This window comes from Macaca thibetana, chromosome 9 (assembly GCF_024542745.1).
Source record: "Macaca thibetana thibetana isolate TM-01 chromosome 9, ASM2454274v1, whole genome shotgun sequence".
NCBI lineage: Eukaryota > Metazoa > Chordata > Mammalia > Primates > Cercopithecidae > Macaca > Macaca thibetana.
In genome coordinates, this window is record NC_065586.1 from 37,502,883 (window position 1) to 37,530,031 (window position 27,149).

At 37.0% G+C, this 27,149-nt stretch overlaps 1 protein-coding gene and 1 non-coding gene across 6 annotated transcripts; both read left to right on the forward strand.

The window, feature by feature from the left end:
• The first annotated feature begins 3,268 nt into the window (after nucleotides 1-3,268).
• Nucleotides 3,269-27,141, forward strand: LOC126963116 (ankyrin repeat domain-containing protein 30A-like). Of its 5 annotated transcripts, XM_050805111.1 has the most exons (7): nucleotides 13,498-13,589; nucleotides 14,308-14,441; nucleotides 17,444-17,558; nucleotides 17,763-17,936; nucleotides 19,828-19,934; nucleotides 21,533-21,670; nucleotides 24,286-27,141. In XM_050805111.1, the coding sequence occupies exons 2-7, from the start codon at nucleotides 14,338-14,340 to the stop codon at nucleotides 24,383-24,385; spliced, it is 738 nt and encodes a 245-aa protein (XP_050661068.1). In that variant the 5' UTR covers nucleotides 13,498-13,589; nucleotides 14,308-14,337; the 3' UTR covers nucleotides 24,386-27,141. The 5 variants fall into 5 exon arrangements, 4 of the variants coding, with proteins under 4 accessions (XP_050661069.1, XP_050661066.1, XP_050661067.1 ...); XM_050805112.1 differs by lacking the exons at nucleotides 13,498-13,589; nucleotides 14,308-14,441 and adding an exon at nucleotides 3,269-3,428; XR_007728933.1 differs by lacking the exon at nucleotides 14,308-14,441 and having other exon boundaries at nucleotides 13,279-13,589; nucleotides 21,533-23,160; nucleotides 24,286-24,347.
• Nucleotides 22,906-23,013, forward strand: LOC126963435 (U6 spliceosomal RNA). The gene has a single exon (XR_007729075.1). It is a non-coding gene; the product is annotated as a U6 spliceosomal RNA (small nuclear RNA).
• Nucleotides 27,142-27,149: the final 8 nt, after the last annotated feature.

Here is a 27,149-nt window from a genome sequence, read left to right on the forward strand (position 1 = left end):
CATGTGTGTTGAGTTTGATGGTTTTACTTTCAGCAGGAAGCACAGCCTGCATGACTAAGCTTTCCCACTGCTGAGATTAATTTCAGGTATCAGAGGTGTACTGGTGTGCACTGATGGCTGGATCTAATGCTCCTGGAGGCACACCTATTCCTCATATCATGATCAGTCTTTTCTGTTTGCCTTCTATGTGTAAAATAGATTAAGCTTCCTTGGTATTGTCTTATAAAATATATTTACAGAGAACTTAAAGTGAAATTGCTTTGTATTGTAGAATAAAGGAAAAAAGCCAGATGAGAGTATTTGCAAATATGCATATTCTTTTCATGTTTGAGGTTTTATTCTTTGATTTAAAAAACATTAAAACATCTGTCCCACTCTAGGCCCTTTATATAAGTTGATTCATCCTTGCAGATCAGAAGGCCAGTGATAATAGCAAAAGTAGAGGGATGTTTAAGACTTTCCTAGTAACTTTGCAGCTCTCTTCTCTATATCTCTTATTCTTTGCTTTTCTACATATACATTTCCATTGGTCCACTGCTCCCATTTAGCTCATGAGACATCCTACCGGACCTGTGATCTGATTGGTCCCTAGGTTAAGTGTACTGAAAGTTTTAGAGAAGGGCTTCACCACAGAACACTTCTAGACTTAGTCTGACTGCCTATCCTGATGTTCTTCCCATCAGTGTGAGCAGATTTAACATATTAATGATGCTTGGTGCTAGGGATTGTGGGAATAAAAGAACTCACCTACATGAGATGAGGCAGAGCTTGTTTAGTCACTTATTTTATCAGAGCTTTCTAAAGTAAGGGAATCAGCCGTCATCACTGTGTTAGCTAGAAACTCATAGGTAGGCAGGGCAGTGGAAAACATCATAGTGAACAGAAGAGAAGGGTTCAAGTATGCTTTGATTTGAGGTGGTTGGCATGAAGAAGCTGCAGTTGTGCTAACTAGAAGCAGGGCGTCCCCTGTAATTGGTTTGGGGAGCATATTGGCTTTTTCTGGTTGGTCCTGAGGTGGAAACAAAAATAAGGGAAGCTGTAGTCATTGAATAAATCCTATCTGTTCTGGGTCAATTGCTGCAGAGCTTTTGGTTTGGTTTCCTGGGGCTGATTGCTGCTGAGATTAGGGATAAGAGTACAGAGGTGATATTAGTTGGAAAGGGGAACCTTTATGGGGAAGAATCAAGATTCAGCCATCCCTGAGTTTGAAGGATTAGTAGAAGTTTGCCAAATACCCAAACAAGGAAAGTGTGTCACAGAGAGAAAGCAGGCACAGAAGTGTGAAACAACAAGGCATGTGAAAGGGGCCTGACTATATTTTGGAGTTTTGAGAATATGACTAGAGCCAAGTCCCACAGAGCCTTATACACAAGGCAAAGGAGTTCAGTTAACCCTAAAATGAATAAGGATGTAAAAGGAATTCACAGCCCAGGAGTAGTGCTGTCAAGCTTGCTAAGTGACAAAATATGCTGGACAGGGGGTAGCTATTTATGAAAAACGCCTTGGGGTATCTCGGACTCAATGACTAGAGAAACAGTCAAGCCAAGGTCAGTAACAAGATATTGAGATGAACAATACCAACTCAGGTAAAGAGAGGATTATAGGAGTATTGGAAACAAGATTTAAATTCGGGACATAGACAAGTCACGTGAGGTAGCAGCGCACAGAAACAAGAACAAGAAAGGCAGGTTAGGCTGGTTCAGCTCCAGAAGTCAACATCTTGCCCTCATGAGGCTATTTTAAAAGGACTCAATATGAACCATTCTGCTCATACTGGTCAACATCTTTAAAGTGCTGCTAAGCACCTGACGTGTGAGGCTGAATTGGATGCACATTTTGAGTACGTAAAACTCTTTGCAAAGATAATTGTAATTGTCCTGTTTCTATAATTAGTATTTATAATTACAACACAAGAAATCAGTGTCCAGAGATAAATACATGATAAACAATATTAAAATGTTTAATCCAGTAGTTTTAGATGAGAATTTCTTTAAGCTAGTGACCCCAGATGTCACGCTTTAGAACAGGGGTTTGGAAACTATGGTCCCCAGGCAAAATCCGGCATGCAGCATTTTTGAGAAGGTCTGTTGGAACACAGCCATATCCACTTATTTATGTGTTGTTTATAGCTACTTTCATACCACAACAGCAGGGCTGAATCACTGCAACAGAAATTGTATAGTCTGTAAAGGCTAAAATATTTGCTATCTGGGTTTTTTTTTTTTTTTCTTCCCTCGAGATGGAGTCTTGCTTTGTTACCAAGGCTGGAGTGTAGTGGTGTGATCTCGGCTCACTGCAACCTCCGCCTCCCGGATTCAAGCAGTTCTCCTGCCTCAGCCTCCAGAGTAGCTGGGATTACAGGCACCAGCCACCATGCCCGGCTAATTTTTGTATTTTTAGTAGAAAAGGAGTTTCACCATGTTGGCCAGGTTGGTCTCAATCTCCTGACCTCGTGATCCACCTGGCTTGGTCTCCCAAAGTGCTGGGATTACAGGCGTGAGCCACTGCGCCTGGCCTGCTATCTGGCTTTTCACAGAAAAAGTTTCCCAGCCTTTGACTTAGAACCCAGGGCAAATGGAACAAAATGTATTCGAATTACTTGACATGAAAATAAACATAATACATGAATCCTATCTATTGTGCATAATCTTCATAGGAGGTAATATCAGTCCCACGGTGTAGAAGAGGAAGGGAAGGCTCAGAGAGGTTAAGTAATATTTTGAGCAGAATATAACAAATATCCAAAGTATGATTTTGACTTATGTCTAACTAGCTTCAAAGTCTTTCTACTTTGTCAGATTCTCCCAGTTGTAACTTGCTATTTAATTTAGCAAACATTGAATATTTACTTCCCCAGTACCTGGTAAGTCACTGAGGTAGGTTCTATAGAGGTAAACTTGCCTTCAAGAAACTAAAATCTAGTGAAAGAACCAGAGAACTAGATAAACATGGCAAAGCAAGAACAAAGGCAGGCCATATAGGTTAATCGAGTGTAGAAGTTAAGAACCTGCCTGTCTTGAAGTCCTAGATCTACTACAGGTAAGCTGGGCAACAAATCTAGTTATGGAATCTTTCTGTCATGCAACTTTCATGTCCATTTGGAAAAGATGATAGTTACTTGTCTTATGAAGATTGTGAGGAATAATGCATTATTTTATTTAATGTATACTACTGAGCATCTACTAGATACTCAAATATGTCTTGATTTGTATCTAAATTTATATGCTATAAAATCATGTAGAAAATGAGGAGTCATTATCTAATTTTAAGTAGGAAAAATGTGAATCGATACTAATACTAAAAACTAGTAATTTACTCAATGCCAGGCAATGTTACCAGTGTTTTACGTTTTCAGAAAACAATTATGAGATAATTATGAAGAAAACAATTCTTCACTTTTCAAGAAAGAAAACCAAGGCAATGAGAAAGTAAGTAACTGGCCCACCCAAGGTGGATATGTTAGTGGATTTCCTATTCTCGACTTCTAGTCAAACACTATCAAAATTGACAACTAAAGAAATAATGAAATGCAATAAAATGTTTATAGCATTTAAGAGGATAAATTAGTTTCTTAATGTCTAGATTTTATATTAAGTAAAGAGCTTGCAGAAAAAGTAACTGACAGTTTATGATTTTGATTATAATCAGTCAGATTTTTTCCATATTTGAGCAAAAATTGCAATTCACTTATCCAGTGAATTAATTCACCTATCCAGTGCTTTCAGTGTAGATTTGCTGAGTCATGTAACTTATGTCATCTCTTATAAATTGAGATGAAAAATGAAGAAATGATTTATCTTAAAACAGTTCTATGTTGATAATATAAAAACTGACATGTTCATCTAAAATGTTTGATAAGTTGCATTATACATGATTCATATCTTATGTATAACTTATATATGATATTTGATTTGGTTTATACACAAAGGAACAAATGTTTCTGTATAAGAAAGTTATTTTGCTTATTATAGAATTTAAAACTAAAATGATTCTTCCACGATGTCCATTTAACAATTTAAATTTAGGAAACATCTGGCATGTTCGATGAGTATTTACTTTGTATAATTGTGTTCGACATTTTAGTGCATTCCCTTTAGCAGTTTATTTCAGCAACCAACGCATGTGAACTTGTTTCTCGCTAAACGTTTATTTTAGCAAAGTTTTAGACCTCCAGATTTTAAGAAAAATTGCCCAGGCTGGAGTGTTGTGGCGTGATCTTGGCTCACTGCAAGCTCCACCTCCCGGGTTCAAGCCATTCTCCTGCCGCAGCCTCCCCGAGTAGTTGGGAGTACAGGGGCCCGCTACTACGCCCAGTGAATTGTTTTTCTTGTATCTTTAGTAGAGACAGGGTTTCACCATGTTAGCCAGGATGGTCGTCATCTCCTGGTCTGGTGATCTGCCTGCCTCGGCCTTCCAAAGTGCTGGTATTACAGGCGTGGGGCCACAGTGCCCGGCCAAAAGTGTGGTTTTTTAAACTCTGAAGACACAAATGTACCACTGAGAACCCAAAGAAAATTGGACTGTTTAGTTTTGTGATTTGATGTCTGAAAAATAAAATTCTTTAGTTTCCTTTCATTTTTCCTCAGAGAATATAAACTGTGTTGTGATGTCAAACTCATTCTAAGTTTTGATGCCCATGGGCAAATTGTTTGCTCTAATTAAAACAAAATGAAGACAAATCTCTTACACGTAAATCTTTGATGGTGGTGGGAAATGTAGCTTCATGTTTTTAAAGTCTTCCCAGAAGTCGAAATGCCTCTCAATCTTGTAACTCTACTTTTTATAGCTACCTAAAATAATTATTAAGGCATATTTGATATACTGAAATCAATTTATGTTTGTGTTTTGTTTAATAATTGGGATCCGTGGGACCATTTGCTGTAAATATCCTATATTTTTAAAATATAGGATTTTTTTTAAAAAAAACTTTGTTTAAAGATATGCAGAAAAATATTTATACTTAAAAATATAAACTCCATTAACAAAAATTGTTCAACAAATCTCTATTAATTCAATACATTGTATGCTTAATTTTCACAGTCAATTTTTCCTTTTCTTCTCTTTAATGATGTGATGTTATTCAATGTCTTCTGAAAACTTGAGCATAGGAAGTTGAAAGTGTATAAAGTAAAACAAATTGTAAGGAGAGAATTTAGAATGCTAATTTTTGAAGGGGAAATATAAATTTTACAACTCTTAGTTTGCATTTTAAATTTATGTTATTACCTGTATTTAAGTATTTAAGTTGATTTTCACCAGTGTGTTAGTGTGTTTGTGTTGTTGTAAAAGAAATACCTAATACTGGGTCATTTATAGAGAAAATAGATTTATTTGGCCATTGGTTCTGCAGATTGTACACAATGCATAGTGCCAGCAACTGCTTGTGGTGAAGGCCTCAGTAAGATTACAGTCATGGCAGAATTTGAAGGGGAGCCAGCATGTCATTGGGCAAGAGAGGGAGCAAGAGAGAAAGGGAAGGTGCCACATTCTTTTAAACAACTAGATCTCCTGTAAACTCTTTACCACTCATTACCCAAGGGAGAGAATCAAGCCATTCATGAGGGATTTGCTCCTGTGACCTAATACCTCCCACAAGGCCCCACATCCAACAATACAGGTCACATTTTAATATGAGATTTGGAAGGGATAAAACATCCAAACCATATCAACTGTTCACTGCTAACTACTAAATCAAAGAGTTACTTTTTTACAGACAATGTATTATTTTTTTCTTCATTCAAAAGAAAAATACTTGATTGGACCTTATGAGGAGAAAATGTGAATCTCTTACAGTTTTTAATTAAATAAAATAATTTGAGGCTATTTTTATAAATTAAGGCCATCAAGAAGGACTCTAGACTCTAAAAAGATTCCAGAAATTTTCTATAAACATATTTTTTATATATGTTTATATTTATTTATTTATTATGTTTATACATATGTTTTTATACACACACACATATATATACACATATATACATACATACATACATACATACGTGTGTGTGTGTGTGTGCGTATAGTTATTTTCATAGTAGATTTACACCACTGCCATCTGGGAGTAATTCCCTTATTCAATACAGAAGGATTTCTCATCCTTCTAAATATTTTCTTCTAGCTCAGAGTGCCTGTGGCCAAAAACAAGAGATTTTAAAAACAACAAAAACAAAAAAATTCTGCATCCCCATATGGGTTAGCTTTCTTTTCTAGTCTTTTTACTTGAGTTAAAATATTTCCTTTGAATTTAGACTGACAAAGATATTGAAGGACATCTAATGTCATTTAGAGCACTGCTCCTGTGCTCTTGTTCAGTAGTTCCTCAAGTGGAGGTGATTGGAGATACTAGAAGAAAGGAATAAACTAGGGTAGCTCATATCACCCATTCCGTGTTTTTTCTCTTTAGGATGTCCCAGCATGAAGTGAAATTGAATTCTGTTCTGCCTCTGCTGTGCTGTAAATTTAGCAATAAAGTTTCTGCTCCATGTGTGACCGAGTAGGTAAGGGTGCCCTGTAATGGAGTGTAGTGTAGGAAAATCCCTGTTGCTAAGCACCGCGCCAACAACACCATGAACTACAAAGCTCACAGGTTTATTTCATTATGCTTTACTTCTATGTCTATCTTGAATTGCTCAGTATTCAGAGAAAACACAAAGGTAAGTTGTTAACATTCTTCATTGCAACAAATTTTTTAGAACTAATTCTATATTGAGGAATGTCTTCAATTTTAACCAAAACCCTTTGATAAATTACAGAGTTGCTGAATTTATCTAGATCTAAATCTTAAACTGTATCTATCATATAGATTTATATGATTTATCAAGAGCTATTATCAGGGATGTATACTTGAATCCTTTTACAATTTTCATAATGCAACCAGAAAGTGACCCTTGAGATCCTTGAGAGTGATTATATAAACATACCTCGATTTGGTGTCTCCAGCCTAATTATCACAGTTAAAATTTTGGTATCAAAATGGAACAAAGATAATAAGACTTGTAAAGCAGCAGACCTTACAAAATGTTAAAAACAATTTTATTTACATAGTGCATCCACACAGACCTAATTATATGTATTAAACCTAATGTTTAACATTATTAGCAAGTCAGAGAATTTAGAAAAATCAGTTAGACATAATTTTAGATAAAATAAGTATTAATATTAGTCATTAATATTAATCCCTATTTGATTAAATGACTCTATATGAAAATAACTGTCTTTGAATTATTTTCAGCTCACAAATTTTTAATGAAAGGAGATGGTGGCTGGGCGCATTGGCTCATGCCTGTAATGACAGCTCTTTGGGAGGCCAAAGTGGGCGGATCACTTGAGGTCAGGAGTTCGAGACCAGCCTGGCCAACATGGTGAAACTCTCTCTCTACTAAAAATATAAAAATTAGCTGGTCCTTGTGGTGGATGCCTGTAATCCCAGCTACTCAGGAGGCTGAGGCAGGAGAATCACTTGAACAGGGGAAGCGGAGGTTGCAGTGAGCCGAGATCATGCTACTTCATTCCAACCTTGGTGACAGATCAAAACTCTGTCTCAAAAAAATAAATAAGGAGATGGTGTGTAATCAATATTTTGGGCCCCTCTTGTTAGCTAATATGTTTAAGTCTAGGTCAAGATAGAAACTGACCCAGATTATTAGCATGTTTCAGTGCATAATACTTTAAAATAATTCAACACTGACACATAATACTATACTATTCCACTTAGATATAAACAGATGGTAAGAGAAATCTCATGTTCTTATCCTGGCATGGTGGCTTACACCTGTAATCCTAGCACTTTGGGAAGCCAAGTTGGGAGGATCCCTTGAGCCCAGGAGTTTGAAACCAGACTGGGTAACATAGTGAGACCTATCTCTACAGAAAATTTAAAAACTAGCTGGGCGTTGTGGCAAGCACCTTAGTCCTAGCCACTGGGGTTGTTGAGGTGAGAGAATTGCTTTTCCCAGGAGTTCAAGGCTACAGTGAGCTATGATCACATCACTGCACCCCAGCCTGGGTGATACAGTGAGACCCTGTCTCTTAAATAAACAAAAAATAATCCCAGAACTCTAATGTTCTTATAGGACTTTTAATAATTAGCCGGGCATGGTGGCACATGCCTATAGTCCCAGCTACTTGGAAGGCTGAGACACGAGAATCGCTTGAGCCTGGGAGGCAGAGATTTCAGTGAGCCGAGATCATGCCACTGTGCTCCAGCCTGGATGATAGAGCGAAACTCTGTCTGAAAATAAATGAATGAATGAATGTATAATGAAAGTTTTAACTTAACAAATTTTATTTATGCCTCACATTGATGAAATTATAAGAACTAATAATACTAGTATACATATATTTTACAAAAAAGTTTTTTTTAAAATTAAATCCTTATGATATACGAAGTTATTTATTTATTTATTTATTTATTTATTTATTTATTTATTTATTTTGAGATGGAGTCTTGCTGTCACCAGGCTGGAGTGCAGTGGTGCGATCTTGGCTCGCTGCAACTTCTGCCTCCTGGGTTCAAGCGATTCTCCTGCCTCAGCCTCCCGAGTAGCTAGGACTACAGGCCTGTGTCACCACGCCCAGCTAATATTTGTGTTTTTAGTACACATGGGGTTTCACCATGTTGGCCAGGATGGTCTTGATCTCTTGACCTCGTGATCCACCTGCCTCAGCCTCCCAAAGTGCTGAGATTACAGGTATGAACCACCACACTCGGCTGCAAGGTGACTTAAATTAATCAACAATTTAATCTTAATGCACAATTTTTGTCATTTGTAATATTTTCCAATAGCTTATCTGAAATCGTTAGGATCAGATTTCAAACTAAGATTTCAAAGTCAGATTTCTTTGAAATCACAATTCAAAAATATTTAGATTTTAGAAAGGTAATGTGATAAATATACTGCATATTATGGAATATCCCTAGTGGCAAATCATATGAATAATCACATGAACTGGGATCAGTAAAGACTACCCCTGGCTGGGTGCGGTGGCTCACACCTGTAATCCTAGCACTTTGGGAGGTTGAGGTGGGTGGATCACCTGAGGTCAGGAATTTGAGACCTGCCTGGCCAACATGGTGAAACTTTGTCTCTATTAACAATTAGCTGAGTGTGGTGGCAGGTGCCTTAATCCCAGCTACACGGGAGGCTGAGGCAAGAGAATTGCTTGAACCCAAGAGGTGGAGGTTGCACTGAGCCGAGATTGTGCCATTGCACTCCAGCCTGGGCAACAGAGCAAAAACTCCGTCTAAAAAAATAAGACTATAAATACCCCTACATCAGCATAGATCAGATTTTACCAAACTTATGTTTAGGTATTCATAAATGTTGAATTTTGTAATTCCATGTGAAGAATTGTAGATCTGCATATATTTTCAAATACTAATAGTTATAATTCCATAGTTTATAAGTCCAATTTTTGGTTATTTTCATTATTAATACTTTTCCATTCATCTACCCTTTCTAAGAGAGAATACAATATGTTTCTTTTTTTTTTTTTTTTTTTTTTTTTTTGAGATGGGTTCTCGCTTTGTCCTCCAGGCTAGAGTGCAGTGGCACAATCCTGGCTCAGTGCAACCTCCAGCTCCCAGGTTCAAGCAATTCTCCTGCCTCAGCCTACTAAGTAGCTGGGACTACAAGCGCATGCACCACGCCCAGATAATTTTTGTATTTTTAGTAGAGACCGGGTTTCATCATGTTGGCCAGGCTGGTCTAGAACTACTGACCTCAAGTGATCCACTCGCCTCCGCTTCCCAGAGTGATGGGATTACAGGCACGAGCCACCGCACCTGGCCAAGAATACAATATGTTTCTAAGTTGATAGTCTATCATTTATCCACATTTCTATGATGAATTTAAGTAATTTCTAATTTCTCCCTATTGAAAATAATGATGCAACAAATAATTTCATTTATGTATATTTTTGTTCATTTGAACAATTTCCTTAGAATAAATTCCAAAGCATAAGCCAGTAGATCAAAGAGAATTAAATCCTTTTATTTTTAAAAACATATTGGCAGATTTCCTTCAGAAAGCACTATGCTAATTTACAATGCCCCCAGAAAAATATTAGTATGCCTTTTTGGTAGTATTATTAACTGGACCATCGATATTCCTTTCTTATGCCCCTTTAATAGTGTAGGATGGTTCATTTACTCTTTTTTATATTAGCATTTCTTTAATCGCTACTAGTGAAAAGAACATAGTCCCATGTATACATGTATGTGTTAAAAGTGCATTCATTTTCTTTGTCCTTTTGTTGATCAAGGTCTTAGTGGTGGCCATGTATATTTGAATATGTTTTTAGTTATTAACCCTTCTTCACGTTATAGTTATTTTGGTCATTTTACTGATGCTTAATTGGTAAGAATCAATTTCACTAGGGATAAAAGATCCAAGGACCTTCAAGGACTCCTGAAGAGCCAAGAATAATCATTCCTATTTTTCATCTCCAATGGAAAAGAGAGTGCATTATACCTTTCTAGCCTATTCTGGAATAAATAATTAAATTTTAGTGTAAACTAACAAAGAAAACACTGCAAGTTAATGAAATGTAGTCTCTACAATTTGTTAGACTTTTTATTTTTTATTTTTATTTTTAGTTAGACTTTGTTTTTGAGAAGGAGTCTCGCTCTGTTGCCCAGTCTGGAGTGCAATGGCTTGATCTCCACTCACTGCAACCCCTGCCTCCCAGGTTCAAGTGAGTCTCCCTGCCTCAGCCTCCCTAGTAGCTGGGATTGCAGGTAGGCAGCACCACGCCCGGATATTTTTGGTACAGACAGGGTTTTGCCATGTTGGCCAGGCTGGTCTCCAACTCCTGACTTCAGGTGATCTGCCCGCCTCGGCCTCCCAAAGTGCTGGGATTACAGACCTGAGCCACCGTGCCAGGCCGCAAGCTAATTTTTGTATGTTTAGTAGAAGCTAATTTTTGTATGTTTAGTAGAGATAGGGTTTCACTCCATGTTGGCCAGGCTGGTCTCGACCTCGACCTCAGGTGATCCACTGGGCTCGGCCTCTCTAAGTGCTGGGAGTACAGGCCAGAGTCACCGTGCCCAGCCAGCATTTATGTTACTTAAATTGCAAAGTAACTGGCCAGGCGGTGGTGACTCATGCCTGTAATCCCAGCATTTTCAGAGGCCGAGGCAGGTGAATCACCTGAGGTCGGGAGTTTGAGACCAGCCTGACCAACATGGAGAAACCCTGTCTCTACTAAAAAAAATATACATATGTATATACAAAATTAGCCGGCATGGTGGCACATGCCTGTAATCTCAGCTACTCAGGAGGCTGAGGCAGGAGAATTGCTTGAACCTGGGAGGCGGAGGTTTCAGTGAGCCCATCACACCATTGCCTTGTAGCCTGGGCCACAGGAGAGAAACTCATCTCAAGAAAAAAAAAAAAAAAAAACAAAAGAAAAGAAAAAAGAAATTGGCCAGGCACGGTGGCTCAAGCCTGTAATCCCAGCACTTCGGGAGGCTGAGGCGGGCGGATCACGTCATGAGATCGAGACTATCCTGGCTAACACGGTGAAACCCTGTCTCTACTAAAAATACAAAAAAATTTAGCCAGTCGTGCTGCCAGGCACCTGTAGTCCCAGCTACTCTGGAGGCTGAGGCAGGAGAATGGCGTGAACCCAGGACGCGGAGCTTTCAGGGAGCCGAGAATGCGCCGCTGCACTCCAACCTGGGTGACAGAGCGAAACTCCGCCTCCAAAAAAAAAAAAAAAAAAATTACAGTGGGGCACGGTGGCTTATGCTTGTCATGTAGTCCCAGCACTTTGAGAGGCCGAGGCAGGTGGATCATGAGATCAGGATCAAGACCAGCCTGACCAACATGATGAAACCCTGTCTCTACTAAAAAATACAAAAATTAGTTGGGCGTGGTGGCACACACCTGTAATCCCAGCTACTTGGGAGGCTGAGGCAGTAGAATTGCTTGAACCTGGGAGGCAGAGGTTGCAGTTAGTCGAGATTGCGCCCCTGCGCTCCAGTCCAGGCAACAGAGCGAGACTCTGTCTCAAAAAAAAAAAAAAAAAAAAAAAATAAACCAAGGCAGAGCACCGAGAGGAGAGGTTTGGGAGATGGTTTAGTGAAGTAATCCATATTTTCTGATGATAAATTGGCACCCAGTCAATTTATTCATCAGAAAGGAATACATCGGCCTGGTGTGGTGGCTCGTCCCCCGTCCCTGTCAGCGTCACCAGCAGCGCGGAGCCTTGAGCCAGAAACCTCCAGGGGGCCTAAGTCAGGGGGTGGGTCCCCCGCTGCAGAAGGGTGGAACAGTCGCTCAGTGCCACCCCAGAGGTTGCACCGTGCCCAGCGCCAGGGTCCAGCTCCTGGATCGCAGGTCGAGGAGGGGCCGGGAGTGGCTATGTCAGGCGGGCTTGTGTGGTATGGCGCTGCCCATGTTCCATGGGCGGCTCACTGCAACCTCCGCCTTCTGGGTCCAAGCTATTTTCCTGCTTCAGCCTCCCTAGTAGCTGGGATTACAGGAATGTGCCACCATGCCCGGCTAATTTTGTATTTTTTTTTTTTAGTAGAGATGAGATTTCTCCATGTTGGTCAGGCAGTTCTGGAACTCCTAGGCTCAGGCAATCTGTCCTGGGATCAGGACTGTGCATCCTGGGCAGATCGCCTGAGCCTAGGAGTTCCAGACCCGCCTGACCAACATGGAGAAACCCCGTCTTTACTAAAAAAAAAATACAAAATTAGCCTCCACCATGGACTCAGGTACAGCTCCTACCTGAACATGGCACGCAGCAGCAGGGGCTGCAACCCTGACACTGTCAGCGTCACCAGCAGCGCGGATCCTTGGGCCAGAAGCCTCTGGGGCGCCTAAATCAGGGGGTGGGTCCCTGACTGCAGGAGGGCGGGAACCGACCCTCAGTGCCACCCCAGAGGCTGCACCGTGCCCAGTGCCAGGGTCCAGCTCCTGGATCGCAGGTCGAGGAGGGGCTGGGAGTGGCTATGTCAAACGGGCCATGTGGCATGGCGCCCCCCATGTTCCGTTCCAGGGAGGCCCGCCAACACGGAAGTGCCTGAGCGGCAGTTGCCACCTGCACGCGGTGCCTGGGGAACGTGGCCAGGGCGCGTGTCTCCTCAGCCTGCTGAGCTGCGCATGCGCTGCTGGCTAACGGCTCTGCTCTGCGCGTTTCTGCTGAGAGAGGCCTGAGTGTGCAAGAGCTTGGCGAAAACAGAACTTTTTACGGGTGTCGAGGCACTGCGTGGACTGAAGAAGGGCAAAGACGATCGGGGTGGGAGGGGGCGGGTGGTGGCTGGGGAAGGCTAGCGGGAAGCTAGGGCCAACGGAGGGGTTTGGGGGAGGGCGATCCGGAGGCGCGGGCTCTCTCTAGCAGGTTGCCGCAGCCATGCAGTGGCTCTCTCCAGTCGGTGGTGGCAATGACTTGCCCACGGGCCAGGAGCGCCCGAGCCCCTTCAGCCAGCTAGTGTACACCAACAACGACTCCTACATCATCCAGTACGGGGATCTTAGAAAGATCCATAAAGCTGCCTCCCGGGGCCAAGTCTCAAAGCTGCAGAAGATGACAGTGAAGAAGAAGACCATCAACCTTAATGTAAAAGACGCCAGGAAGAGGTACCAGGCCCTGCTTGAGCCGGGGCTGCAGAAGGAGATGGTGGCTGCAGGAGGATTTCCCCTTCAGAGTCGGGGGCTGGGGGGCCTGGGGAGGAAGGGAGCAGGTGGAGGAATGGCTGGCGGCAGGGCGGCCACCATGGGCCCCAGGGTCTAGGCCTTCTTCCCGGGCAGGCCCCCAGGCCTGGGATGGGGGCGCCCTGCTGGGCAGAAGGCCCAGGCCACCTTAAAATCAACCCCAAACTTTAGCTGCTTTCTCCTTCACTCCTACTTCCTCTCACAGAGCACTGTGTAGAGAATTTTAATGATTTAACTCACAAAATTAAGTACATACAGGGTTTTACTTTTAATGTACAAGCTTTAAAAGATAATGTTAGCTACATTATGAAATGGTGCATAATGAAATAATTCCCATAATATATGTACTTCTTGGCTAAACATTCTTTGGATAAAGTCCAATATCCATTTTGATATCAATGAATGTCTATGTAAATATGTTCTTTGCTGAGGGACCTTAGAAGGAAACTTTGAGGTGGGAAGATGGTTTATGTTCTTGAATTTAAGAAGACTGATTTTTCTTAAGATGCGAGTTCTTTATCAATTTTACATAAACCAAATAAAGTTATCAACGTTTTAACATTTTTTGAATTACACAGGCTTTTACTATTGTGATGACATTTTACATATTTTGTAATGGAGTAGAAAAGTCTTGCCCTTCTAGATACCAAAATGCGCTATTAACTTGCACAAGATGGGCCGGGCGCGGTGGCTTACGCCTGTAATCCCAGCACTTTGGGCATCTGAGGCGAGTGGATCACCTGAGGTCAGGAGTTCAAGAACAGCCTGGCCAATAAGGTGAAACACCATCTCTTACAAAATCACAAAAGTTAGCCAGGCGTGATGTCGGGTGCCTGTAATCCCAGTTACTGGGGAGGTTGAGGCACAGGAGTCGCTTGAACCCGGTAGGTGAAGATTGCAGTGAGCGGAGATCCCACCACTGCAATTCAGCCTAGGTGACAGAGAAACTCTCTCTCTCTCTAAAAAAAAAAAAAAAAAAAAAAAAAAAAAAAAAAAAATCACAAATTGTTTACTAACAGCTGAAAAGACAGGTAAATTAATACTGACAGAATAGAAAATCCAGAAACACCCAAACATATGTAAGAATTTAGAACTTGGTAATGGTCACACTTTATACTAGTAGGAAAAGAATTAGTTTCCTAAGTAAAATGCCTGCTTTTTGGAGAAAATTAGATTTTTATGCCAGAAAATAAGTTCCTGATGGAATATAGATTAAAAGTTTTTAATGTACAAAATGATAAAAATAACAGAAGAAAACATATATGCCTATTTACACAGATATATTTTTATGTTGACAAAACTTTTCTAAGATTGTCAGAAGCAAGCATTCTGAAGGGCAATTTAGTAAAACAAAAATTAAACCACCCTGCATATGAGAAAAAATAAAAGGCAGCATACTTGTAAAAATATTTACTATATGTGTGTGTGTGTGTGTATATATTAGATTTAAAACTCTTCATTTTATAGAGAATTCACTCAAATCAACAAAAATCCCTCTAATTTAAAATTGGGCAATTTAAATTAGAGATCTAAATTGCAGATCTAAAAAAAGTACTTGGCCTGTAATTTAAAATTGGACAAAGTCCTTTTTTAAGATCTGCAAGTGACCTATGCACAAAGGAAATAAATTTAGTGTTCCCGGTTAGGGAAGGCATTTAAGTTAAAAAAGGAGTCAAATACTGTTCTCTATCCACAAAGTTTGTGCGGATAAAAAGCAGTGATATTTATAGTACTCCTTAAAGTTTAAGTTGCAGATGACTTTTCAAATAGACAATTTGATGGTAAGTACCATATTTAAAAAATTGTATATGCCCATTAGTGGTCAATTCTATTACACAAAAATATTTTTAGAAAATAATGAAACATACACACAATTTCTTTTCTGAGCACTGCTTGAAATATCAATGTATTAAAAATCCATTTAATGGCTTTTATAAATACATTTCAGTGAGTTTACAGCATGGGATAATATGTGATCACTCAAGGTAGAAATATATTCAGAAATATGTTGACATTTGAAAATGTATTTTGGTATACTAAGTGAGGGTAAAGTAAAGTTCAGTTTGATTATACATACACACAGACTATGGTCTTGTGTTATCTGAAATTATGTACAAAATATAAAATTTGTGAAGGACATTTGTTTTTATATAAAATGTTTTTCCTTTTTATTATCTTTGATTTCTGCATTGAGCATGGACAATGCTATTAGTAAAAGTTTATTATTAATAAAATAATTTTTGGGAGGAGCAGCAATATGAATTTTACACAGATAAAATAGTTTCTTGCTTTCTATATTTTAATTTTTATTTTTTGTGGATTAGTATGTTCTGTGAACTTTTAGCATCTTCAGAAGAGAATCTTTTTATCTGTGCTTATTGATTTACATATTTTATTAGACACATTTTTATTATATAGATTTATTACATATGTCAATAACTATAGATTAATCACTTTAGTGTAGTGTTATTAGAAAAATAAAAGAGCAAATATAAGTGCTTTATTTATAGCAGTTTTTTAAGATATGAACTTCCCAACTGTATTGATCCATTCTTTTAATCCATTTATCGCATGTAAGCTGAATGCCTATTATGTAGAAGATACATTCTAACTCTCAAGACCCTTTCATCCTTAAAAATTTCACACTTACTTGCTCAGCCTGAGCAAAGTGAGAGATTTAAAATTGGAGTATTAGGATTGAATCTCAATTGAAGCTTTTCCTCTCATCTTTTTCAAACAAAAACACTTCTGAAGTGAGAAACTAGTAATTTTGGAAATTTATAATAGCTTTAAATAGCAATATTAATCATTGGAAATACCTAATTTACATGTATTCTATAAATCTAAATAGAATTTACATACATTCTATAAATCTAAATACAGAATTAGATGAGCCATACCTATTTATTTGAATCCCAAGTTTCCTTTGGCTTGAAGCTTTTAAAATATTAAAGAAGTACTGTGTTTTAATAATTTGTTGTTTTTATGTCAACTTTTGCTTAGTACTCTAAAAGGCTAAAATTTTTTCAGTGTTAATCCTGTGACTAGGACTGCCCTTGTCCTGTTGTATATACTATATTCCACTTCTTGGAAGGCACTGTGAATTGTATGATGCCTCCTTATTTTATGCACCAGTAAAAGATTGTTTAAATTTCTGCCAAACATAGTGGTAATAAATAATGAATTATAAGTGGCATTTCAATCAGAAATGTTAAAATATGAGAAATTGAGCATCTTAGAATCATTAAAACACAATGTTATCTCTAACCTTTAAAACACACCACAAAGTAGGCATAATTGCACCATTTTACTTAAAATGTTGTCTTTGTTAAGCAGTAGTAATAATTATAGTATCTAACAATTCCCGAGCTGTTACATGTGCTAGGAACTCTCCAAAATACTTTGCATAGATTCTCATTGAGGCATCATAGTGATAACCTGTGAGATAACTGCTGTATTCATCTTCATTTCATTGATGAGAAAATTGAGGTGCAGAAAGTTTAAGTGACAGCTAGAAAGTGAAAGACCTTAAAGTAATATTCAAGCCCAAGTTGAACTGAATCCAAAGACCAAGCTCTTTCTATTCAGATGGACCACTCTTTCATTAATGCAGTGAGTAATGAGAGCAAATGAATGCTGTACTTTCTTCAGGAGAATATTAAATATTTGTTTTGAAGGCAGAAAAAGAGCATGGTATTTAATGTTTACAATTACATAAATAATTGTATGTTTTGAGACAGTGGACTACACTTTGCCAACAAGTCCTCTCACTCTCATAGGACTGCTCTACACTGGGCCTGTGTCAACGGCCATGCGGAAGTAGTAACATTTCTGGTAGACAGAAAGTGCCAGCTTGACGTCCTTGATGGTGAAAACAGGACACCTCTGATGAAGGTAAACAGTAGCCAGTTTTTTTCAGCAGGAGATAGATTTAGTTTAAATACATAGAATAAAAATGAATTTATCTCATTGAAATACAACTAGTTTTGAAACCTGTGGAATATTTATTTTGATTTCCTATACTTTATAATTTATATTCTTTATAATTTATATTATAAATTATTTAGTTTATAATAATTCTTGCTTTAATACTGACAGGCTCTACAATGCCAGAGGGAGGATTGTGCAAATATTCTGGTAGACTCTGGTGCCGGTCTAAATATTGTAGATGTGTATGGCAACACAGCTCTCCATTATGCTGTTTATAATAAGAATTTGTCAGTGGTGGCAAAACTGCTGTCCCACGGTGCAGTCGTCGAAACGCAAAACAAGGTAGACATTAACCAATGTTATTTTCAAAATATTTGAAATCAATTTGTTTTAACATTAACATGTGTACGGTTTTTTATATTTGGAAGCTCAAACATTCCTTGAATGAAAATAGCTTGAAAGAAGTTAATTGTCTAAGATTTTACTTTAAATATTTATGTTTTTACAAGAACTATTAGAGAGTATGGCTTTTCTGTGCATTGATGGTAAATATTTGAATTTGTTAAAGGTAAAAGTTTTTCAAATATTCTTTCCCACACAAGTGTTTTTTTTTTCTTTCCAGTTAGTGTAAAACTAGAGGAAAGCAAAATTTGCCTGCATAAATTGAGTCAACATGTAAAATTTAGGAAATATGCAGAAATCTGGGTTTCCTCTTAAAGGATTGAATCTGGTGTCTCTTGAGCCCATATGACTGTTTGGTATACTATGAAGACGTTCTAGCTTTACATAAAGCATATGTTTCCAGTTTGCTTCTGTGCCCACCTAGTTACATCACTTACTTGACTTATCTCTTTTGCCTCTGCAAATATTTCAGTTATCAATTCCTCTTTCATAGTATATTTTGGTAAAATTTCAAGGTATTCAAGACAGTTGATAGGTGTTTATAATATATAGTTTGTATAGTTTATATTTTACATTAATTCATTAATAATGGGGTTGACTTCTAGAATTTAGAAGACTTTTTAAACAATGATTTTTCTGTATATAAACCATAAATAATTATCTTCTATTAAAATGCCTTTAAGCCTTTTTAGATTAATCATGGTTATATTTGAATAGGTTATGCCTATTGCAGAAAATATTACATCCTTCTCCTCAGAATTGTCCCTTAAAATTCAAGTGATTTAGTGGCTTCTATTATGCTAATCCATATAGATGAGTTAGAACTTTCATTAATAAGTCATTTTATTCATATTTTTGATATTTTGCCAAAAATTAAGTAGCAACTACATAGAAACCAGAATAAAAATGGATTGTTGCATTTTAAGAAGTAGATATGCATTAGAATCTTAGGATTATCATTATAATTGAGAATAAACTTTCATACTGAATTTTTAATAGCTGAGATAAAATTCTATTGTCTCGTAATAGGAGAAACCCCATGGACCATTTAATAATAAGCAATCAAAGTTCATTTGAAGCCAATCTCTATTAATTTAGAGTCACTTCCTTAGTGACCCATGTAGAACAGGTGTGCTTGACATCGGCATCTGGGATCTTGGGATTATTGATAGAAGAGAATCAAGCGAGTTGGTATTACCCAAAGGAAACCTCCATTTTTCTTGGGAAACTTTCAGATCTGTATCCCTGAAATTATAATTTGTCAAATGTTAATGTCTGCCACAGAAATATATTGTCAAATAAGGAATAGTCAAAGCTCAAGTCATTTATTGAATAATGGACATTTAATTCACAGTTTTATAATATTTCTTGAAAATAGATAATGGTAGAATCTGTTGAGGTATAGTGCTTCTGGTAAGGTAATTATTCTTTGGAATATAGTTTAAGAAACACTGCTTTAGAAGTAACAATTTAGATTACTAATTTAGTCAAAAACAAAGTATTTACTACTATGTCTTAGGGTTTAAGGATATAGAGATAAAAGATACAGCCCTTGCCCTCAAGAAGCTCTTGGTTTAGATGGGAAACCATAAAATCATCATAATATAATGATTTTTGGAGATAACCAGAGTTAACATGGTGATGCAGAGGCTGAATATTTACAAGGGAAGGTGCAGTGCATGGGAAAGCACAGAAAAGGGACAAAGAAGGGACTGCTATTGACTTACTTTCTATTTTATGTGTTTAAGTTCATAGGATTTTATATAAGGTTTTCAGTTCAGCTGAGAAATATGTAATTTCCTGAATTTTAAATTGTTTTGCTATTTTACAGGCTAGCCTCACACCACTTTTACTGGCCATAACGAAAAGAAGTGAGCAAATTGTGGAATTTTTACTGACAAAAAATGCAAATGCGAATGCAGTCAATAGGTTTAAATGGTATAGTATTTCTTTTTGATTAAAAAACACTTGTGCAGTGTTCTAGAGTAATAACACTTGTTCTAGAGTAATAACAATTTTAAATAACATTTACTTAAAATTATTAGATTATAGTGAAAATATCAACACAAATTATCAGAAGAAAAGCAATTATTTTGACTGGTCAACATAAAGAACAGTATATAGTAGGATTTATCTTCTCTTATTATATTGACTGATTCCTATGTGTAATCTGATGTTTTTGGTTGCATTATCTTCTGTTAGCTAAAGTGGTTCTCTATTAGTTTTAAGAAGTATGAACTTTTTAAGTTTACTTTATAATTCAATATTGAATGATTAACACTTTTATAGTATTTTTCTGACTTCTGTTTTTTATACACTTTTTAAAAAATGCAATATTTCCTGGGCATGGTAACTGTCGCCTGTTATCCCACCACTTTGAGAGGCCAAGGTGGTTGGATCACTTGAGGCCAGGAGTTTGAGACCAGCCTAGCCAACATGGTGTAACCCCGTTTCTACTAAAAATACAAAAATTAGCTGGGCATGGTGGCACATGCCTGTAGTCCCAGCTACTCGGGGGGCTGAGGCAGGAGAATCGCTTGAACCTGGAGGCAGAAGTTGCAATGAGCTGAGATAGTGCCACCACACTCCAGCCTAGGTAACAGAGCGAGATTCTGTCCCAAAGGAAAAAAAAGCAAAATTAAATAGAAATAGGAGTTTAAAACCATTTTGTCTTTAGGATAACTGTTTGCTTTAAGTTGTTTCATTTGAAGAATATTAATTTTAGGTTATCCCTATGTGACTATTAATTGCTATCACCAGATACTGTGAATTTATTATTATTTTTCCTTTTTTATTCATAGTGTATTTTTATTTTTAATTTGTATGGGTAGAGGGAAGAAATACATCTTTAATTGGATTAACATTTTAGTTAATTAAGATAAGCCATAGGTGAGTAATAAAGAGAAAAGAGGCTTTTGATTCATACAAGACTGAGTTTAATTTCTAGCTTCCTCACTTGATAGGTGTGACCTTGCAAACATTACTTAATACCAAGTATGATTTTCTATATGAAAAAGAGAATAATAATATGTCCTTTAAGGATGATTGCATTGAAGTAACATTATGAATATCAACAGCATTTAATTCAGGATCTCATACATTCTTATCAGCATCATTAACTAAACTTACCATGACTACTACTAATATCATTATTCCTAATATTATTTTAAGCCTTCAGATTGCTGTCACTGGTCTGACTTCTAGCTGATTTTGAAGTATAAACTATTACATCAGACTAAGGAAGGAATAGATAATTCTTCACTTAAATCTTTGCCTCTGTTAGATTAGTGAACAGAGCATAATTTCTTGCCCCTCAAAGGACTTTATATTAGTCAATTCTACTATGCCATATCCCATTGGGACATGAGTCTTTTTGCTCCTTCCTTTAAGCCTTCGTGGTGATTTACAAGGATAAACATTTGAGCACTCAAGATATTTATGTTTGTTAGTACATGTAAATGGTTAATTCTACACTGACAGGCACATATTAAATTGGTTCTGCTCATAATAATGAAGTGATCTCTTTGTTATTTTAGCACAGCTCTCATGCTCGCTGTATGTCATGGATCATCAGAGATAGTCGGCATGCTGCTTCTGCGAAATGTTGACGTCTTTGCTGAAGATACGTGTGGAATGACTGCAGTACGTTATGCTATTGCTTGTGGATTTGATCAGTAAGTGTTTACATTTAGAGGCTAGGTGAGATTTTATAGTTTGTTTCAGGTAGTTTTTGAATGTGAGTTAGTTCACTTCATCAGCCAGAAACTAGGCAAAAAGCTAGACTAGTTAGGAGTATCGTGTCCAAGATTCTTTATTTAAGGACTTTCAACAACTTTATCTCTAATGTTGTCTCGTTGATTTTTCTAATTAGTTATTTGGGTCTTGAAACGTCCACTTTAGCAGAAAACCTGATAGTGTCCCCTAGGGGCTGTCTTCCATATCTAAATACTTGAATTTTTTAAAAAAAAAAAATCCAAAGGGTTCCCTAAGTCCAAGGAAGACATTCTTTTTGTATAAGTCAAAAGGATTGGAGGCGGAAATCGCCATATCTCAAGTAAGTTGGTTAGATTTAACAGAGTTCAGCCTCATCCATCATTGATCAGTCTTCATGTATAAAAGTAGGAATTTTGTTGTTTCCATTGATTCTGTTGCTGCATCATTGCCATTGAAACTGCTCCTGCAGTCTGGTAATGATTGACCTTTGTGACCTTACTGACATAGATCCCTCAGCCTTTATGGTGATCCATATGTAGACTTCAAAGTCATTAGTTTTTTAAAGTTCACATACATATTCTCAGCCATTATTTCCAAAGTACCAGCACCCTGCTCTGGCAGCTAGGACTTTTAACTTTAGCCACCCACATAGTGAGCAAATTGACCCTTCTCCTCCCACTCAAAACCTGATGTGAAACCCACATCTTAGCCTGGACTTGGCCTAGACCTTCATGGTAAGTTATCCTTTGAATGACTTTTTTCTGTTTTCTCTAGCAAATATTAGTTGTGATAGTTTAAAACTGTAAGACAGGTTGAAATAATGTTACAGGAATAAATTAGAGATCCATTTTTATTTTGTTACCAGATCTATATCCCTGGCAATTTATATCCTGTGAGGCACCATTTTATAGGTAGTGGAAGGCCTCATCTTATTCTGTAAGATCCTATGTCATCTTTCCAAATTTGTAGTCGGTTCCAACTTGTAGTTGTCCCCTCAAGTGATTCTTTTTTCCTAAAAGCAAAAATCTCCCATGCTACTTGCATCTCTATCTCGAGTTTTTAAAATATTTTCAAATTCTGCATTACCATGAAGCCATTCAATAGACTTCACTCTATCTCAAGTAAGTTAGTTAGATTTAACAGAGCTAAGCCTCATCCATCATTGATCAGTCTTCATGTGTAAAAGTTGGGATCTGTTCTGGCTTCAGTGGTACATATACTAAAATTGAAACAATGTCGAGAAGGATCAGCATGGTCCCTGCACAAGGATGGCACACAAATCTGTGAAGTGTTGCATATTTCTTGCAGTCCCCAAAAGGACGTTTGACTACTTTCTAACTAGCTCCAAGGAAACGGTGTGAGTCAAAGCAAAATGCGTGACACCAAGTATTGCAGTTGTGATTTTCATACAAAAAATATTTATGTAAGGTGATGTATGAAATGAGATGTGGTGAGTAACACATAGGATCTTCTGTGCAAATATGTTGTAAGTAGGCATCTCAGAAATGAGAAAATAAAAACTTGCATCTTCTTTGTGGAACTTACAAAAAATAGTGGTAGGGTTTTGTCTTCCACAGCAGCTGGAAATGAACATAGTGACTAAGCCTCATTTTAACAAAGATTTGTTAGTTCAGGTTTAAGGAGGTAGATAAAGAGTAGTAGTAGTCCAAGCCAGATGCTGACATCTATTAGTTTTCTGCCCTTGGTGTGACTGATGAGCTCAGTAATAGAGGATAATCAGGTTATCCAATTTGATGAATTAATATATTTATAAATAAATTTCATTACAAATTATAAAATAGCTTAGATGCCTTGAATTACAAGCCACAGAGACTAGAACATCTAATAACCAAAAGTAGGAATTAATAACAGAAAACTGCAACATTTGAACATTATAACCTATGAAGAAACACTTTTTTAAAAAAATTAAATTTATTTTTTGTAGAGACACGGTCTTCCCTTGTTGCCCAGGCTGGTCTTGAACTTCTGGGCTCAAGCAATCCTCCTGTCTCAGTATCCCAAAGTGCTTGCATCACAGGCATGAGCCACTACACCAGGCCAACACATTGGGTTTTATTGGGAATTTTAAAATAGTTTCAGCAATAAGGTTCAAGAACAAGTTATTTCATTGCTTCACTATTTCTTTGAGCATTTAAAAAATGTTATCTCGTTAAATCTTTATAATAACCTAGTGAAATGAGGCTCTAAAATCCTCATTTTTAGAAGACATTGAGCCTAAGAGAAGCAGCTTGTTCAACAAAAAGTACCTATTGGTAACATGCTAGAACTTTTTCTGAGTTAGGAACATTTTCCATTAAGCCAAGCTAACTGTAGTTAATTTACTGAGTTATACTGCCCTCAATTCATGACTATTTCATCTTACTTTAATTCTTCTTTAATTAGAAACTTAATAAGTTCATAGAGCTAACAAACTTAAAGTCTATGGAATAAGTAATGTTCTGATATTAGCTCTGATATTGTCTGAAATACTCTAAGAACTTAATACATTTGGTAAATGTTTTTTATAATATCAGTGTTAAAATAGTAATTTTATTTATTACATTTTAATACCTAGCATTCATCAACAACTTTTGGAATATATACGAAAATTATCTAAAAATGCCGGTCCAGGTAAGACTTCTGATAGTAAACTACTCTTGGTGGTGCTACCATAAGATTATGGAAGTGTTGATCACAAAAAGGCAATTCAAAAAGCAATGTGTAAATAGCATGTGTTTACATATGTACATATGTGTGTGTGTATATATATATATGTAGCTTTAATTTTTAGTTTATAATTCAGAATTAGTTAATAATTTCATTGTAGGTAGTTTATAATCTCAAAAAATATTATCTGAAAAAATATTTGTTTAATTATGGTCCCTAAAATCCTATATAATACTTTTCTATACATAAGTAATGCAATTTTTAAGTTTCTATATTGTATGTTTCCTCAATTGTCCTAACAACTTAGGCTTGTTATAAAATGTATAACCCTTGTTGTGATTGATGAGCTCAGTAATAGGGGATGCTTAGGTTAGCCAATTTAATTTAAGCAGCTGAAAATCTGCTTCATATATTAACGAATTCATATATTTATAAACAAATTTTATTACAAATTATAAAGTAGCTTACATGCCCTGAATTACAAGCCACAAAGAATTGAACATCTAATAATGAAAAGTAGGAATTAATAACAGAAAGCTGTAACATTTGAATATTATAACCTGCGGCGGTCCGTCCTACAGATGATTGAGACACATACCCAGACACCCATATTCAGTGAAAGAGCAGCAAGGGTTCTGAGCTGATTACAGACACCAAGGAAGGTGCTGTAAAGAGTCAGCAGCCACAGTCCTGGCTAGCTGGCCCTGTGGGCATTTATTAGCAAAGTTTTAATGACAAAGGCTTTGAGTCAACACACCTGTGGGTAATTAATCTGGTCACCCCCCCCCCCCCCCCCCAGGGAGGAGAGCCATCCTGCCCATGGGTGATCAAAAGTTAGTCTTAAGACCACATAAGTAAATAAGCTATTTAGATAAACTACTCTACCTTCCTTTGTACCCACTTTAAGCTATTTAATCAAGGTAAGAATTAGGCTGCTTTCAGCCATAACCTTATCTTGAGACTTTTACAAAACCCTCTGGCCTTCCAAGAAGATTTGTGTCTATGTCCTATAACTTCATATTAAAATGTTTTTCACCAGCCTGACTGAACTCCCACAATAACCGATGAAGAAACACGGTTTTTTAAATTAATTAATTAATTAATTAATTTATTTATTTATTTATTTATTGTAGAGACAGGATCTCCTTATGTTGCCCAGGCTGGTATTGAACTTCTGGGCTCTATTTAATTTTTACAATACATAGTTTGGATTTAGTAAATGAGAATTAATTACAGTTGAGTCTTGAGCAATGAGAGTTAGGGTGCTGATCCCCCATGTAGCTGAAAATCTGCTTCATATGAAAATCTGTTTCTTTTGACTCCTCCAAAACTTTACTAGTAGTCCACTGTTGATCTGGAGCCTCACTGAAAGCATAAACAGTCAATTAACTCATAGTTTCTATTTTATATGTGAGCTGGAAGAAAGAAACTTTTATAAGAAAGAAAAAATATATTCACTATTGAGTGGAAGTGAATTATTATACATAAAGGTCTTCATTCTTATTTGCCTTCATGTTAGTAGTCTGATAAGGAGGAGGCAGAGGAGAGATTTGTCTTGCTATCTTGCAGTGGCAATGGAAAAGAAAAATCTGTCTATTAGTGGGCTGCTACAGTGAAACCCTTATTCAAGGATCAACTGTGGGACATAGTGACTTGTGTCACTAAAAAAGTAACTATCTTTAGAACTTGAAATTTAGTAATACTTTTCTGGCACCATAAACAAATGCCAACAAGAATCACAAAACTTAGCCAGGGTGCCTCAGTACCAATAGGAGATTATTTTTCAAAGATACTTACTGAATGTAGAAGTCAGAAAAGCAATTTTTTTGTTGAGAAGCGCAGGTTATGTTACATAGTCTTGTACCAACAAGGTCTCACTATTATCAACTTCATTCCCCCTAAGTTGAAACCAAATAAGATATATTTACTTCATTAGAACAAGATATGTTGTTCTATCTGCTGGATAATTAGTGTGTTAATAGTAATTTGTTACAACAAGAGACTGTGTTTCTAATAGTCAAAATATTATCATTATAAATATTCAAATAGCTTAACTCTAGGCTCAACAAATTATAATAAAGTTACACAAATTTTTCATAAGAACAAAAATGCTACTGTGATACCTAAATGTGACATAATGCATTGTACAATATGAACTATATGAGCACTTATTTATTATATATTTATCAAAGGACCTCTATAAGTTAGGTTTTGCAAGTTGCAAGAGACAAAGATAGAATACACATTGTTTGGGTCTTTGAGGTGCTCATAATACAGTACAGGTGTCCCTATTGAATTTCTGCATTTTTCCAACAGAATTTTCTAAAAAATATTTTTTATTCATTTATCCACTTGTCCACTTAACAACTGTCAGGTATCTTTATGGCACTAAGCATCTTCCTTGTTATTATCATTGTCATTTTTTATTATTTACTACTTTACTAAGGTACTAAGCATTTTTCTTGTTATTATCATCTTTTTATTATTTATTACTTTATTTAGTGCTTACTCTGTGCCAGAACCCCTTTGGGAGCTTATAATTATTACTTATTATGTCATGTTGTTACTGTATTCAGCATGTGTCAGACATTTTATATCCAAGGTGAAGAATTAAAGCTTTAAAAAGTTTGATAGTGTCCAGGCGCAGTGGCTCACTCCTGTAATCCTAGCACTTTGGGAGGCCAAGGTAGATGGATTGCTTGAGCTCAGGAGTTTGAGACCAGCCCGACTAACATGGTGAAACCTGTCTCTACTAAATATGAAAAATTAGCG